The sequence below is a fragment of the Thyridium curvatum genome (genome assembly GCF_004353045.1).
Source record: "Thyridium curvatum strain D216 chromosome Unknown NODE_77_length_194619_cov_74.347017, whole genome shotgun sequence".
Taxonomy (NCBI): domain Eukaryota; kingdom Fungi; phylum Ascomycota; class Sordariomycetes; order Thyridiales; family Thyridiaceae; genus Thyridium; species Thyridium curvatum.
Window position 1 is genome coordinate 91,515 of NW_022156832.1, and position 15,507 is coordinate 107,021.

General features: G+C 53.6%; 6 protein-coding genes across 6 annotated transcripts; 3 read left to right on the top strand and 3 right to left on the bottom strand.

The window, feature by feature from the left end:
• Nucleotides 1–1,595: 1,595 nt before the first annotated feature.
• Nucleotides 1,596–2,250, bottom strand: E0L32_010008 (uncharacterized protein; the record flags this gene model as incomplete). Its single annotated transcript, XM_031132579.1, has 4 exons — nucleotides 1,596–1,626; nucleotides 1,680–1,806; nucleotides 1,881–2,071; nucleotides 2,126–2,250. 4 exons carry the CDS (start codon nucleotides 2,248–2,250, stop codon nucleotides 1,596–1,598), a joined length of 474 nt encoding a protein of 157 aa, XP_030990232.1.
• Nucleotides 2,251–5,264: 3,014 nt separating this feature from the next.
• On the top strand, nucleotides 5,265–6,984 carry E0L32_010009 (uncharacterized protein; the record flags this gene model as incomplete). The annotated part of the gene is made up of 2 exons (XM_031132580.1): nucleotides 5,265–5,536; nucleotides 5,598–6,984. The coding sequence occupies 2 exons, from the start codon at nucleotides 5,265–5,267 to the stop codon at nucleotides 6,982–6,984; spliced, it is 1,659 nt and encodes a 552-aa protein (XP_030990233.1).
• Nucleotides 6,985–7,820: 836 nt separating this feature from the next.
• On the top strand, nucleotides 7,821–9,616 carry E0L32_010010 (uncharacterized protein; the record flags this gene model as incomplete). Its single annotated transcript, XM_031132581.1, has 2 exons — nucleotides 7,821–7,965; nucleotides 8,019–9,616. 2 exons carry the CDS (start codon nucleotides 7,821–7,823, stop codon nucleotides 9,614–9,616), a joined length of 1,743 nt encoding a protein of 580 aa, XP_030990234.1.
• A 26-nt stretch (nucleotides 9,617–9,642) lies between these two features.
• Nucleotides 9,643–11,208, bottom strand: E0L32_010011 (uncharacterized protein; the record flags this gene model as incomplete). Its single annotated transcript, XM_031132582.1, has 1 exon — nucleotides 9,643–11,208. The coding sequence occupies one exon, from the start codon at nucleotides 11,206–11,208 to the stop codon at nucleotides 9,643–9,645; it is 1,566 nt and encodes a 521-aa protein (XP_030990235.1).
• Nucleotides 11,209–11,902: 694 nt separating this feature from the next.
• Nucleotides 11,903–13,479, top strand: E0L32_010012 (uncharacterized protein; the record flags this gene model as incomplete). The annotated part of the gene is made up of 2 exons (XM_031132583.1): nucleotides 11,903–12,547; nucleotides 12,616–13,479. 2 exons carry the CDS (start codon nucleotides 11,903–11,905, stop codon nucleotides 13,477–13,479), a joined length of 1,509 nt encoding a protein of 502 aa, XP_030990236.1.
• Nucleotides 13,480–14,004: 525 nt separating this feature from the next.
• E0L32_010013 (uncharacterized protein) lies at nucleotides 14,005–14,244 on the bottom strand (the record flags this gene model as incomplete). Its single annotated transcript, XM_031132584.1, has 1 exon — nucleotides 14,005–14,244. One exon carries the CDS (start codon nucleotides 14,242–14,244, stop codon nucleotides 14,005–14,007), a length of 240 nt encoding a protein of 79 aa, XP_030990237.1.
• Between the last annotated feature and the right edge of the window lie 1,263 nt (nucleotides 14,245–15,507).

The window sequence follows — 15,507 nt, forward strand, 5'->3', positions numbered from 1 at the left end:
TGACGAGCTCTTGAGGAGTTTGACCAGGAGGGTAGTACAACACGGAGAATGCATCTCAACTTGCAAGCGCTGTTGAATGAACACTCCACCCCGATCCGCCGTCCGACAATCATTGTCAACCTCCAGGGGGCAATCAAGACTCTTGAGCGTTCATGTTGTCCGCATTCAGCAGGTAGCCCCCGAATCTCTCAGTCGATATGCTCGCGCATCTGTTGGCGGATTTGCTCTCCGAACTATTCCTTTACCGACTTTAATTCATAGATGTGAGCCACTGATCTTGTATTTGCTTCCTCGTTTCTTCAACGTGCGAGCAAGAAGAGTTATTCCATATATGGCTTTAGGTCGACAAACCAACGATAAAAGCATGGCCACTCTCACAAAGTTTACATCCGCCTCGTTTTCAATACGCTTTTTGCCACTAATTGAAATCGACGAACTCCAGATTGGCTTTTGGGGAAAACATAGCATATTTGTCACAAACCTGGCAAGGCCTGGCACGCGCACAAGGACCCATACGGGAACACTCAGCCAAATCCTCCCCAAACCACTCCGCAAACATGGTCAGCACAATCCTCAACCTACTGTGATACCCTCATATTAATCCTAGTTAGGAATATGAAATCGGAATGGATTCGGAAGAGGTCAGAAGCCAAGGGCCACTCACCTTGAGCTGAACTCCTCTTAAGAACTATATCTATCGTTTTATCCAATTCTATCCCCACGCTTAAGCTCCGCAATGATACTGCCTAGGATTGCTGTTAGTCGTGTCTCTCTATTCGTAACGGAAGCCGTCTCCTGGTCTCCTGTGTTGCGCAGAGGGCGCGAATCCCGACGCTGTGCGAAGATGACACCAAGCTTATTCACAATATCCGGCATTGAGGGCCGGAAATAAAATTTCCAGCCAACTCTTTCCATCCCACCCCAAATGCATCACATCATGATCATGGCCATGGGGGCGGAGAGGGTCTCTGAAAGCTTTTCCTTACACTTACATCCATTTGCTTGATGTCCTATTGATCCTCAAGAGGCGAAGCTGACCGAGAATCCCTCATCCCACAGCGATATGTTCCCCTTCTGAGTGAGGCTTCTCCCAGGTTGGCCAAGATGCCCAAGGCAGGATCAATGCATCAGTCGCTATCTCTTGAGAAGCCAGCAATACCAGTCACATGATTCTCGTTATCTTCAACTAATGGGGCTGTCAGAGACAGGGATTCAGCAGGGATCTGGATTCATGCAGAGGGTATGTCGTGCGATGGCGGCCCTGTGCCCACCAGCTCATTGTTCTATTCAATATTAAAATCAACTTCGTGAAATGTCCAGCATCGATGAAGACAACAAAATCCCAAATCGTACGGGCTATGCAATACTCAAGTTGGTAGTGTCGAGGCCACGCATTTAACAGAATCATAATCGCGATATCACTTTATATTGTAGCTATCAATAGTTTCTGTTCTACCAGCCGACACGCACTGGAAGTTTTCTCAGGGCTTCTGTGTTGAACAGTGCCCCGAAAAGTTGGTTCAACTCAAACAAGTGATCTTGACCGAGCTTTGCTTGAAATAGACCTACTTGCATTTCTTCTACGGCCATGAAATTTAGCACTGGCCGTTAGCGTTGCAAAAGTGCCTGTTTTTCATTAATTGTTGATCCTGTTGTTGACGGTCTATAAGGTGACTCACCAGTCAATGTTGACGACGCTGAAGGGCGAGTTGTTGGTCAACTCGTTCCAAGCACCCTCGGAAAAGTCGAGGTGGTTCTCATCGCAGCTAGGGCAGGTATCCTCAACGGTAGCAATGATGGTGTTACCTGAACAGAAGTGGTTAGTTTCCATACTGCTCACTGAACCTGGAGTTCCAACCCCGTGAATGCAGTTTGTGTACCTTTGCCGTGGACACCACCGTCGCTGCTTCCGGTGTTGGTGACCTGGATCTTGCGGCCACAGAAAGGGCCAGGCGACTGGTTCTTCATCCAGAAGTTGGAAAGGGCAATGATGTGGGACGAGTCGGGGTTCTTCTGGCCGCAAGACCCAGTGCCTCCCTCCTGGAGGAAGATAGTACCGATACCGTGGTGTCTTGTGGATACACATTAGTTTATAAATTGTCAAGATGTTCAATGTTTGACTTACGTGGTCCGCTTGGCGAGGGGAGCGTCAAGGACGCGATCAGCGACAACGTTCTCGGGCTCGGTAGGGCTGGGAAGAGCAGCGGCCAGGCCGGCGGTGAAGAGCAGGATGGCGGTTTGAGCAAACATTTTGGTGTAAAAAAAAAAAAGATCTTGTCTTATTGACTGTTTCTGTTGTATTGATGAGGGCTGGGTCTTGGCAAGAAGTTGTTTAGACCAGGAAGAAGGTCTATCTTTATACCCAAAGCACTCGACATGGCAAGCCCTAGATTACTGAGCGAGGATGCAGATCCTCAATACATTAACATGTGGCCAAGTTCTTCCTTGGACCCAATATCACTAATCGACAAGAGATGGCTTGCCTCCCCCTTGAGTGTTGCGTGTCCGTCTGAGTGAAGCCAATTAGAGGCATTATCCAGAGGCACGTCTCCTATTTTCTGGTCAGGTCTTTCACCTCCGTCCAGTTACTTTAGACTACTGCTGATTTGTGAGGGATCACTAGCAGCATTTTTCTACACAGACACAGAATATATGTTGCACTTGGTTACCATATTTGTGCAACTATCGTGGACCATCTCTGTCCCGATCTGGAAGGTAGGGATGAATAGATGAGTGTCTGAGGTGGTGTTGGGCTTACTCACAATACCCGACGGAGTCGAAATGTTACATTGAATGGTACTGTGCGACCTCCGGCCCACCGGCAAAGACCGAAAACGTAAGGCTAGTCACTCGGATCACACGAATCTGTCTTCATATCACACATTGAAGCTTGCCCTTTTGGGAAATGAGACGGGATAATCCCAGACATGAACAGACAATTGGAAGAGAAGCGAGCAGCAGTTAAAAGTACCTGAGGACACCCTGTTGCACGATGGGCTGACAGCCGCGTCTGAATCTTGAAGACAATGAAACCCTGCTGACGGAATTTAGTCAGCCAATGGTATGTGTAAGCACATTCAAGCCTCAACTGGACCATGCAAATTGGATTCTCTGGACACGTTTATGAGCTCTCTTCTCTTCCATTGGGGGCCAAGCGAGCATCGTCAAATCTTGACACACTTAAACAAATAATTATCGTGTCTTGTGAGTTTCTATCACGTTGGGTCGTCGGTTTCGCATAGATGCGACGGTGATTCCAGTCACGAACACTAATAGGCAGTGCTCCTTCTCGTCAGATAGTGGACCTCACTCATCTTTCGCCCTACAAGTATCACTCAGTCACGAGAGAAATGGCGAGCACGATGGTGGCGTGATTATACAGCTGAGAAAGATTGAATCTTCTACATGCTACGTTTTGAACAGTCCTAATGCGTCATCTTACTCGGCGGCTCCGAGCATGTGTTAATTCGTTACTCATCGACTCCAGGTGAAGATCCAAGAGGAATGTCTTGTCCAGCAGAGCACCTTCGGGTACTGCCTTGAGTCTGATCGAACCTATGCCCAGTCCAAGTCCATTATGCGCCCAGTCAAGCCTGATGATTGGGTTATTGGCCCAAAGTTTCCTGAGCTCCTACGGATGAGCGCACTTATTCCAAGGCACGGAGGGAGAGGTAGTAAAGCTACGTCAGTGCCGCGTGCCAAAGTCGACCGTGATCGGCACTCCGCTCTTGGTGCTTTGTAAATGTCATCCATCTCATATCGGCCCGGTTATCACTCTCTCGCCGGTACTAGAGGTGAGTAATCAAGTCATCTACGAGAGACTGCCAGTCTACAAAGCGTTGCGAAAATCTCTGTTCTGGTAGGACTCAGATGGGGACGATCTCACCGTTCTTTCTGGATATGACACTCTTTGTGTACGGTCTGACGTACTTCCAGTCAGTATATTAATTCACCAGCAACGCCTTCGTTCAGTGCATGATGAAATGGAATAAGATTCAGGGGAGACGAAGGTAGCCCTTGCTCGCTCCATGATATCAACAATCACCGCAGACAGTCAAACGCCAACGATGAACACCCCTAGATCTCTACTATCGACTCGATGCGCTGCTTGATCTCGGGAGCAGCCGAGATTCGGCACTGCGTGGCGGCAGTGAGAATTGGCTTGTGCAACTACAGGCTCAGAGGGAGCCAAGAGTGTATCTGATCTCAAATAGAATGCAACACCCATATAAGGTTCACGGTCTTGCCCGCTAAGACAAGATGCTCAACTGGATTGTCGGCTATCTATCCAGGCTTGATATCTGGCAGCGTGATCTCCGTTATTTGTTATGCTCTCCATCATCCATAGGAGACTATTCGCACTTCAGATGGTTGAGGTTTAATACTATGCTGTGGCGGCTGATGAGAGAGCCCCCTTTTGACTTCCTGAGAGAATCTGAACCGGATCTGGTCCTTTTTCAGTCCTTCTGTAAATACCGCCAGTGCGAGCTTGGGGCTGTGGTTGAGAAAGTCGTATGCGCGGGCCGCCTCCCTGCCGTCATTGTTTATGCCACCGGAGTCGCCGTCCCCGTAAAATCTCTCGCCGGCTGCGGTGTGCGTCTCGAGGCCCTGGCTCGTCCAGTGCCAAGGAAAGCAACATTGCAGACGTGGGCTGCTCGTGGAAGCAGGTCGATGTATTCCGTGATGGCCTCAGCTCCATTTCCGATACCGTGCGTATACTCGTACAGCAGAATGGGCTTCTTTTCGGGCCGGGAATCTGATAAATCTCTGTACATGTTCATGCTAGCTCTTCCTCCTCGCCTAGCTCCACTCTCGTCGTTAGTGGTGGGTGAAAAGCCTCAGGACTTGTCGGTCCGACACCAAGGCCTCGAGTCGGTGTGGATGTTTCACGAATTTCTGCCACACTAGCTCAGCCCTCGGGCACTTGCGAAGACATGGGAAGGCTGGAGAAGAATCAGGGGACTCCAGGTTTCCCCACGGAAACCGTTAGACCTCGACACGAATGGTTGCCATTCGGTCCTATCGTGTGTTCAATAAGTACGTTCGACATAACGTAGCCCACTCCGCCGGTAGGGGCCTCGGTTCCTCGTACCCCTATTTCGCCTCCGGCGACCCAGGGCGAAAAAAGTACAAAATCCGCCGGTTTCCCTGCCTCTGTCGTCAATTCAGCTTCTGCGGAAAGTCATCACCAAAGAGTTTGAAGACAAAGGCTTTTTGGGTATTCATATTCGAGCTTCATAAAGGCATATTGGCCCATCTTTATCATGGCTGAACCAAAAGCCCCTACTGCAACTGAGGTTGATTTCATTCAGTCTCAAGCCAACGAGGCCCAGAGCAACAGCATGGACTCCGACGGACTCAAGTCAGGACTGGCAGAGCAAGCCAGGAATGCCACTGGCAGAGAACATGAGTTGACCCTCAAGCAGGCGTTCAGGCTGTATCCCAAGGCCATTGCCTTCTCGCTGATCTTCTCCGCGGCTGTCATCATGGAGGGCTACGATCTTGCCCTCCTTGGCGGCTTCTATGGATACTCCGCGTCAGTGATCTGCCGTATTGATTACTCCCGCTACCACAACGCACAGCTAACGAACCTTCAGTTTCCAGAATAAATTCGGCGACCAACCGGGCCCCAACGGCGGCAAGGTTGTCTCGGCAAACTGGCAAACATACATCCAAAACGGCGGCCTGGTTGGCCAGATTATCGGCCTCTACATCAACGGGTTCATCTCCGACCACTTTGGATACAAGAGGACTATGCTGTTCTCGCAAGCCCTAATGATCTCGCTCATCTTCATTCCGTTTTTTGCACCCAACATCCAGACCATCCTGGCCGGCAACATCCTCCTGGGCATACCATGGGGCATCTTCCAGACTCTCAGCGTTACATACGCCTCCGACGTAGCCCCTGTCATCCTGCGGCCATATCTCACGACCTATGTCAATCTGTGCTGGATTATCGGTCAGCTGATCTCGGCAGGTGTCCTGCGCGGGCTCCTCAGCCGTGAGGGCGAATGGGGTTACCGCATCCCGTTCGCCTTGCAGTGGATGTGGCCGCCTCTGATCATCCTCGGCACCCTGTTTGCTCCGGAGTCACCCTGGTGGCTGGTCCGCAAGGGCCGCCTCGAGGATGCCAAGAAGGCCCTGCTGCAGCTGACGAGCCGCAACGCTCAGTCCAACTTTGATGTCGACGACCAGGTCGCACTGATGAAGGCGACCGACGAGCTCGAGAAGGCGCAGTCGGAGGGCATGACCTACTGGGACTGCTTCAAGGGCGTCGACCTCCGCCGCACCGAGATCGCCTCCGTGTCCTATCTTGCGCAGTGCTGGTGCGGTTCGGCTCTGATGGGGTACTCGGTCCAGTTCTACGAACGCGCCGGGCTGTCGCCCCAGAACTCGTTCGACATGAACATCGGACAGAGCGCCATGGGCGTCATCGGGGTTCTGCTCTCGTGGGTCATGATGGGCAGGTTCGGGCGCCGCGACATCTACATTGCCGGCATGTTCGGCCTCATGGTCATTCTCATGACCGTGGGGGGGCTCGGCTTCGCGCGCCCGGACCTGCCGGGCCCTTCGTGGGCGATCGGATCCCTCCTTCTGTTCTACACCTTCGTCTACAACATGACGGTCGGCCCCGTCTGCTACTCGATTGTCGCCGAGATCCCCTCGACCCGTCACAAGATCAAGACGGTCGTCTTGGCGCGCAACTTCTCCAACATCGGCGGCTTGCTGAACAACAGCTTGATGCCCCACATGCTCGGTATCCATTCCTGGAACTGGGGCGCCAGGACGGGTCTCTTCTGGGCCGGATTCTGTGTTGTGATTCTTATCTGGTCATACTTCCGACTTCCGGAGCCCAAGGGCCGGACGTACGGTGAGCTGGACGTGCTGTTCCACCACAGGGTCAGCGCCCGCAAGTTCGCCAGCACTCGGGTTGACCAATTCGCGGAGGGTGGCAACACCAAGGTCGAGCCGGTTGATCTTTGATGAACAAGAGACAAATTCTTTCACCATGTACATGAAAACGCCGGTGCCTGGAACAAACGCCGAGTTACACTAGCATTAGTCCTTACAAAGGAATAACTACAAAAGAAATCATGATATGAAGCCAACATCAAAATATCACCAATAGAGATATGTTCAGCAACTGATCATCAGGCTTGTACGTATCCAAAACATGGCGTGAGGGTGTGGATGACCCCATGAACTCCGAGCCAGTGCCCGGAGATTTTGTCTTTGCTCTTACGAGACGAGTCTGCCCGTGAGACCACATGGTATGGCATCTGGCAAGACTCCCCGACCTTTTAGCGATGCCAAGACCAGTCTTCCATAACTCTTCGCTGTTCATCACAGCTGAGTTCGCCTGGCTGGCGCTGCCCCCACAATCATGCAGCCAACATGCAGTCCCCCCAAATACCACCGGTGCACAGAGAGGTACTTATGCTAAGCTAATGACCCCAGGACCCATCACCAAGCTCCCTAGCAGGTGCACCCCACACATGTCGTGCCGACAACTTCTGGTGGACCAATCTCTCTGGACACCCCTCGCTTTCTCATCTAAGGTAGCGATAGATAGGATATTCCCGGAGCATAATGAACAGGTATTCTGGATTTTACTCCCCTTGTTTTCCTGAAATGCAGCTCGGGCCAAAAGCATGACTTTCCCTTTGAGTGGACATCCGTCATTCATCCCTGCTGGTTGCTGACAGATGACGCACAGCTTGCCTCCGACGGCGGCCCTACTTGATTCTCTTCCATCTCATCATCAGACTTGACTTGAGATCACAAAGCTCTCTCGCAGATCTGCTACCGTGGCTGCGAGCATGGCGATAGCCAAATTGTCTGCGGGCAAGCGACAATGGCACCCTCTGCCAACTTATCATCTCAAAGCCCCTCACGGCTGGCTGAACGATCCCTGCGCTCCCGGATTCGATCCTGCGACTGGCACATATCACCTGTTCTATCAATGTACGTGGCATGGCGCTGTTTCCGCCGTTTGCTCACTAACGTCCCGTCTACAGGGAATCCTAAATCTTGCGACTGGGAAGACATCTGCTGGGGCCAGTTCACCAGCAAAGATGGCCTGCATTGGGAAGCGAATAGCACAGGTCCCGTGCTGGAACCTTCGAAATCTTACGACGATAAGGGCATATTCACAGGATGCATGCATCCCACGGGGCCGCGGGGAGAAAAATGTCAACTGACTCTCATTTACTCATCAATCACCAATCTCCCCATTCACTGGACAGTACCCTACCAGCGAAACTGTGCTGGCCTGGCCATAGCGATCTCAGAGAACGCCGGCCGGACATGGAAAAAGAGTCCCCTAAACCCGATACTGAAGGGAGAACCCGAAGGCCTGAGAGCCACGGGCTTCAGGGATCCGTACCTAGCGGAATGGGGTGCCCTCGACGAGAAGCGCGGGGCAACGGAGAAGCAGCTCTATGGATTCGTCTCGGGAGGCATAGTCGACAAGGGGCCGAATGTATTTGTCTACGCTGTTTCGCCACATGACCTGACGAGGTGGACGTACATTGGGCCGTTGGTTGACATCCCAGTGGGATTCACTCGGCCGGGTCACTGGACCGGAGACTTTGGTGTGAACTGGGAGTGTGTCAACTTCCTAGGGCTGGACTCGGGAGCCGACACATGCCCTGTGCTGCTCATGGGTACCGAAGGGGGCTATCAAAGAGGGTACAAGGAGGGCGGCGAAGTTGCTAACGAAACATGGACGCTATGGATGGCCGGGAGCCTCCAGACAACCCAGCAAGGGCCCGCCCTCGACTATGAGTTTGGCGGCATTCTGGACCACGGCAGCCTCTATGCACCGAACTCATATCGGCACCCGGACTCTAGAGCGTGGATCGTCTGGGGCTGGATCAAAGAGGAAGAGCTGACCCTATCGCGACGCGAGGCCAAGGGCTGGACCGGATACCTCTCCCTGCCCAGGGAAGTCTTCATGCAGCGTTTGCATAATGTCAGGCGGGCGCTGAAGACCCCTCTTGAGGCAATCCCTTCCATCAGGTTATTGACTGAACGACCAGAGGCCGGTACTCGGGGTGTCGAAACATTAGGGATCCGGCCATTGCTTGATCTCAAACGCTTGCGGCAAGGCAAGCCCTCCATATGGCTTGGCGTGGAAGCACTCAATCAACCATATCAAATCGCTACCCCGGCCTCGCCAAACTGGGAGCTGGAGGCCTTTATCAAAATACACCCAGCACACGAGAGAATCGGCTTCCAGGTGCGACACAACGAGGATCGATCGAATATGACGAGCATATACTTTTCGCCGCAGGACGAAGAGATCGTTGTCGACAAGACGTTGTCCAACGACCTCAAAGACATCCAAAAGGGCCGCATCGGGGGATCTTTCACCCTGTTTGTCCAAGAAAAGGACGGCGCAGAGTGCCTAGAGAGCCTGCACCTCCGGATATTCAGCGACGGAGATGTCATCGAGGTCTTCGCCAACGACCGTTTTGCTCTTTCCACGACAGTCTACTCCGACGCTATCAACTGCCTGGGCATCAGCTGCTTCGCAGAGGGGCAGGACAGTTCAGCCTCTGGCTTCGAGACGGTGATGCTCTGGGAGGGCCTGGCGAGTGTGTATGCAAAGTAAGAAGCAACCAGGCAATTCAATTTTCCCTACGATAGATCATGACTATTCAGCCCCGCCGGGTATAATTTCTGAAGCATGTCCAATTTTTCCTGCAGATATGCCTTTTGCTGCTCCCTGATGCGCTCAAACTGAAACAAGAACTTGACAAGGAAAACGAGGTCCGCCACATGGCCGGCCGCCTCCTCTTGCCGTTCCATGTCCGCCGCGAGGGGAAGGGCCAGCACGTCGGCGATGGTGCTGGTGATCTCAAAGAGCTTCTGGATGATACCACTCCCCTGCGTCGCGATGCTGCCCACGCTCTCCATGCGGTTGACGAGACTGCGAAGCTCGGTCGACAGGCGATGGGCCGGGTAGTTCAGTGACAGACCTTCGTGGACCGTCTCGGGCGGCGCGGACTGCAGCAGGCCTCGCGAAAGGGCCAGCTGCCATACCAGAGTCCGGAGCCACACACGCGTAATGTACAAATCAACGAGCTGAAACTCGGTCAACGCCCCGCGGCCGCTTTCCCTCAAGGCCTTGTCTGCCTCGTAGGTGCTGGCTTCGTCCTGGTCGAGCTGGATCTGCTTCTGCTCAACCCACTCCGGCGTGATGTCAGACGTGGAGGGCTCGATACCCTGCTGCTCCTCCCAGTACGCGAGCAGCGGCCTGTCCATGATCAGGAACAGCGAGATGAGCCGATTGAAGCCGAGCTCGACATAGGCGGGGACCGTAGAGTCGGGCGCGGGGAACCCGGCCTTCAGCGGGGGCAGGACGCTGGGGTAGCCGGACGCGATGGTGAGGAAGCGCTCGTGTATGTACGTCTCCCAGTACAGGCGCTGATACGTGGCATCGCCGCTCCCGGTGCCGGACAGCTGGTGCACCTTGACCGTCTGGAGCATGGTGATGGCCTCGCGGAGGAGGGCGAAGCTGCGGTCGAAGCGCTTGAACGCCATCATCGAGATCTCGAGGAAGATGCACGTCATGACGCGCTTGGCGTTGATGGGCGGCTCCTCGACCATGCGGCCGTCGGGCGCGGTCTGCAGGTCGACACGCTTGTGCGCGGCCAGGCTGTGCTGCATCAGGTCGTCCATCTGCGTGGCCACGGCGCCGTGCATCGTCGCCGACCGCTGGGTCAGGAAGGTGGTGACGGCGGCAAAGGCGTAGACGAGCGCGGCGTCCTCGAAGCTGCCGCGGATGTTCCCGATGGCCACGGCGATGTCGTCGGGTGTGATGACCGGGTTGACGGGGTAGACGAGCTGTTCGAAACTGGGGATAAGATCCATGAAGAACTCGGTGGTGTAGCCAGTCGGCGTGAGAAGAGACTCGAAAAGGGTATCTGGGCGGTGGTTCCGGGGCGAGTCGCCCGAAGGAGCAGGTATCGGCGCGGAAGCGGGCCTCCCTGGCCCGGTCTCCAAGTTGCCCAGGTCATTCTCTCCGCGGGCTCGCGCGACGAGTCTACCTCTGATGGGATTCTGTCGCTTCGAAGGCCCGGAGGACACGACGCAGGGCAGCTTGAAGTGGGAGCACTGCGTGCACGGCTGCCCGTTGTCGCATTTGACTTTGCGGATGCGGCAGCTGTCACAGGCGCGCTGCGACCGGGGCGCGGGGCTCATCGTGGTTGGGAATTACTCATACCATGTTACAATACACTCAGCCAGCGTTGCGCTTGAGATTGAGAGGGTGTTTAACCTCGTTGTCCAACAGGACAGATGGGTCGAGATTCGTGATGAATGACGTCGGAATTTGGGCGGAAGCAGACATGTAACTTCCGCGTCGGTTGACACGTGACCGGCTCTTGATATGTCACTACAGAAACGTCAAAGGCCTCCAACACTCAGAATATGATTTGATCTGAAATGCGGACCGTTTCGGAACTCTGCTATACCCTTGAAAATCGCAATTGAACAATTGAGCCTCCATTGACCAGGTGTGCTTCCTTGCAGACTGGGGATGTCCCTTCAATGGGGTACAAATCTCTCCCGTATTTTAGCGTCGACGCGGACTGGCAAAATCTTTCGGCAATATCAAACCTCCAAATCCGAGCTGAGCATCCTGACCGGGCTACAACGAGCATTCACACTCCTTTAAGCATGTTTCATTAGGGTTCTTCTCTTCATTTGGTGTACTAGTATATCTTTTTGCGTCTTTGTTCATCACTGTCTACACACCAAGGCTATACCGGGTGGCCCGGGATCCCGATGGTCTCTCCTTCATGGTCCGAACATCGGCTGCTATTGAGCCCTTTCTCCATGATGAAGTAGAAGCCTAGTCGCTACCGCGGTAACCACATAGCCAGAGTCAAACAAGATGTCACGCGAGTTTCATGCTGGCGGCGCGGCAAGCTTCGGGATGCTGCACTCGCCGATGCACGGAGTCAGCGTCATGAAGGCTGTGCTCAGTCGATGGTTGGAACTTGATCTCACCCAGGTCGGCTCCGTCATCGCCATCGCCGGGGTTCTACCCTCTGCGTGGAGATTTGTTCACCATGTTTGGCGCGAAGCCACAAGTTGGATCCGAAGGTTCTTTGTCGCCTCAGTCACCATCCCCGGCCGGGACCCCCTGAACCGGAATGTGGCGGACTGGGTGCTCGCCAATGTGATCGAGCTCAGGAGTCTCAGATTCCTTACTGCACGAACCCAAGCCGGTCGTGAGTCGGACAGAGCTGCTCTGTTGAAGAAGACGAGGCGAGCAGTGCAGTATCATCCGCATTGGGGCACGATCTGGTTCTGGCACGAGGGGCATCTGTTCTTCGTGTCTCGAGCGGCAGACGACTTCAATGCCTCGATGAGCGACCCAGCGTATGATGGTGTCGGTGGAGAGGAACTCACTGTCATCTGTCTTGGCCGTTCCGTCGAGCCTATCAAGCAGTTCATCCAGACCGCACGAGAATTCGCGGAGAGGCAGACGCAGTACTTTGTCATTATCTACGCCAGGGATCGCTATGGAGTTTCTGTGAGTACATATTTCATTCATTCATTCAACAATGTCTCAACCAAAAGAGAATACTGATGCTGCTGCAGTGGCAACCCAAGTCCCGCAAGCCTATCCGGCTCCTGGAGACAGTTCATTTCGACGAGCAGGTGAAGCAGGAGTTGCTCACTGACATCAGGAACTACCTCGACCCCAAGACTGCACAGCTGTATCAGCGGCGGAGCATGCCGTATCGCCGGGGATACCTCTTCCATGGTCCTCCCGGCACCGGCAAGTCATCGCTCTCTACCGCGCTCGCTGGAGAGTTTGGTCTGGATCTCTACGAGGTCAACATACCGACAGTGGCAAGCGATGCGGATCTGGAGCAGATGTTCCAGGAGATTCCACCTCAATGCATTGTACTACTTGAGGACATAGACGCGGTCTGGACCGGAAGAGACATTGAACGAAGCGAGTACAGCAGCGGCAGTGCAGTCTCGGGTTGCACGCTCTCTGGTCTGCTCAACGTGTTGGACGGTGTCGGGTCCCAGGAAGGCCGCATCGTAATCATGACCACCAACAGGCCGGAATATCTGGACGGCGCGCTCGTCCGTCCAGGACGGGTAGATATGAAGATCTTTCTCGGAAACATCAGTCAGAAATCTTCCGGGGAGATGTTTGTACGCATGTTCGCTCCCGAAGTCCGGATTGATCAAGTTGCGATATCGGAGAGTGGCGCATGGCCCGACATGGATCGCATACGACAACTTGCGGCCGAGTTCGCGGCAAAGATACCCGAGGACACTTTCACACCTTCCCAGCTTCAAGGGTTCTTCCAGCTACATCTTGAAGATGCCGAGGAGGCAGCGGCAAGCATTGATGCGTGGGTCGATAGACACTTGTCGAAGAAGCACGAGAGGGATTTTGAACTAGTAAACGGGGATAAAGCCAGCCAGGCATCCCACGACAGTTGAACAGATATGATGGCTTGTACGATTGTATATATGTAACCACTAGACTTTAGATTTCTGTAGCTTTCCAAGTTGATTGTAGGCAAAGGAGAGACACGTGTAAACTATCACTTACTGGAAGGCTCGGCGAGAGCCTTCCAATCCACGCTTGATCTGATATTCGCATGTATTATTCTTAGCTGGATCTAATCACACACAATAACCATAACTAGAATAAGCAAGCTCCAAATAAACATTGCCTTGATTTTAAGCAATCCTCCTAGCTTGTGTATTGGTGCATAAGAATTCCAGAGGTGCCGGGCCCGTACGCGGAAATCGTCCATCAATCAGAACCACCGCACCTAAGCTGCGAAATCCAGTTTTAAGTATCTCAAGGTCAAGTTGCATGTCCCCTATAATTGTCAAAACGAGCGTATAGAAGCTATCAACAACGCTGTTTAATGATTCAGTCGCCAGGCTCTCGAGTCTGGAAGGAGTGCTGACGCAGGACGTACCTGACAGGGGCGTGACATGGACTGAAATGCTGATCTAGCACTTGTAGACATTGGTGGCGCAACCACCGGTGGGGTTGCAAGACCAGCAAAGCTTCTTGCCTTTCGAGCACTTTCCACAGTCACGCTTGGACAGGACGTTGTCCTCGACGAAGCGGGCGACGAGGCCGTCGACGGCGGCGATGTCGAACTCGGCGGGCTCAGGCTCGGGGGCGGGAGCGGGAGCGGCGGCGACAAGGGCGGCAAGGGCGCCGATGATGAAGAAAGTGGCCTTCATTTTGAATAGTTGTGGAGTTGATCTGGGTGATCTGGAAAGTAGTCAAGTTGTGGCTGGTTTGAGTAGTTGAGGAGCTGGTGAGGAGGTGTTTTGACGGAGAGGAGAGGGAGTCGAGGCGAACTTTATACTTCAAGGAATACGCCCCTTTCCTTGGAGACTCAAAGTTGTCTAGACCAACACATCCAACAGAGAGTATCTTTCGGATCATAGAGCAATCATTCCATTGTTCACAACCGGTTCCCTCCTTCATCATGTCACGGAGCCCACGTTAGGGACGCAGGATGCTCCCAGAACTGCAGGAAGAAATAGGCTGAATGCATCAGGATCATACCCGCGAGGCGATGCAACGCTACTCCGTGATATTCTTCTTGGTGGTGGCGCGTTCATGGTTGGGAACGGATGGGTTGAAAGCCGCCAGAGATGTGACAGTGCTGGCGTGTCGCCCTTTCAGTCCTGGGCATCGGATGAGCCAGCCGAAGGATCGTCGTGGCAGCCTTAGGGGGGCGCTTCTTTTTCTTCTTCTGCGCTTAGTGCTTAAGAGAGTTCAAGCGCCGCCTGTTCCTCTTAGTTGGCTCCGTGTCAAGTCACATCGCGACCAGACGCGAGCTCGCCTAGGGAGCTGTGCCGCGCAAATACAGGGGCGGCACGCGTATCAACAATGTGCAAATAGATTAACTATGTGCCTTGAGCGACAATGTCTGGTGGTTTCCGGGGTCTCTGGAACTATAAGGTCATAGCTGACTAGATAATATATGTTCGAAAGTTGCTACTGTTTATGGACACCGGGTCCGTTAGCTCTAACCCTCTGTCATCCCGAGAACTGTAGATGTCTAGCTAAGCTTTGGCGATCCAAGACCCTGCAGACTCTAGCACAGGGAAACACCATTAGAGCTCATTCCGCAGGGGGCCGGATATCGATAGCTTTTGTCTTCCCATTCGTTTCTGGTCGGGTGCCCCGACCTGGGTCCAGTCGTGGCTCTCTGGAGTGGTTGCCAAGCGCCAAGCCCTCAGCAGCCCCGGGTCCTCGCGTGTGCATACGCCAATCGGATATGTCGCCAGCCTGCGGACTTTTCTGACGTGGCGGCTTGCAGACGCAGCTAGCATCGGCGTTGAAGCCAGGTCGAGATGAGCGGCGGAAGACCTCCGGGTCCTGATACGAAGTTAGCAGAAGGCGTGGGTCTTTCTAGAAGCTCCGTGTCTGTGCCACAGGGCATGAGGACCGTGAAGCCGGAAGACGAAACTCAATGACTTCTTTGTAGACAA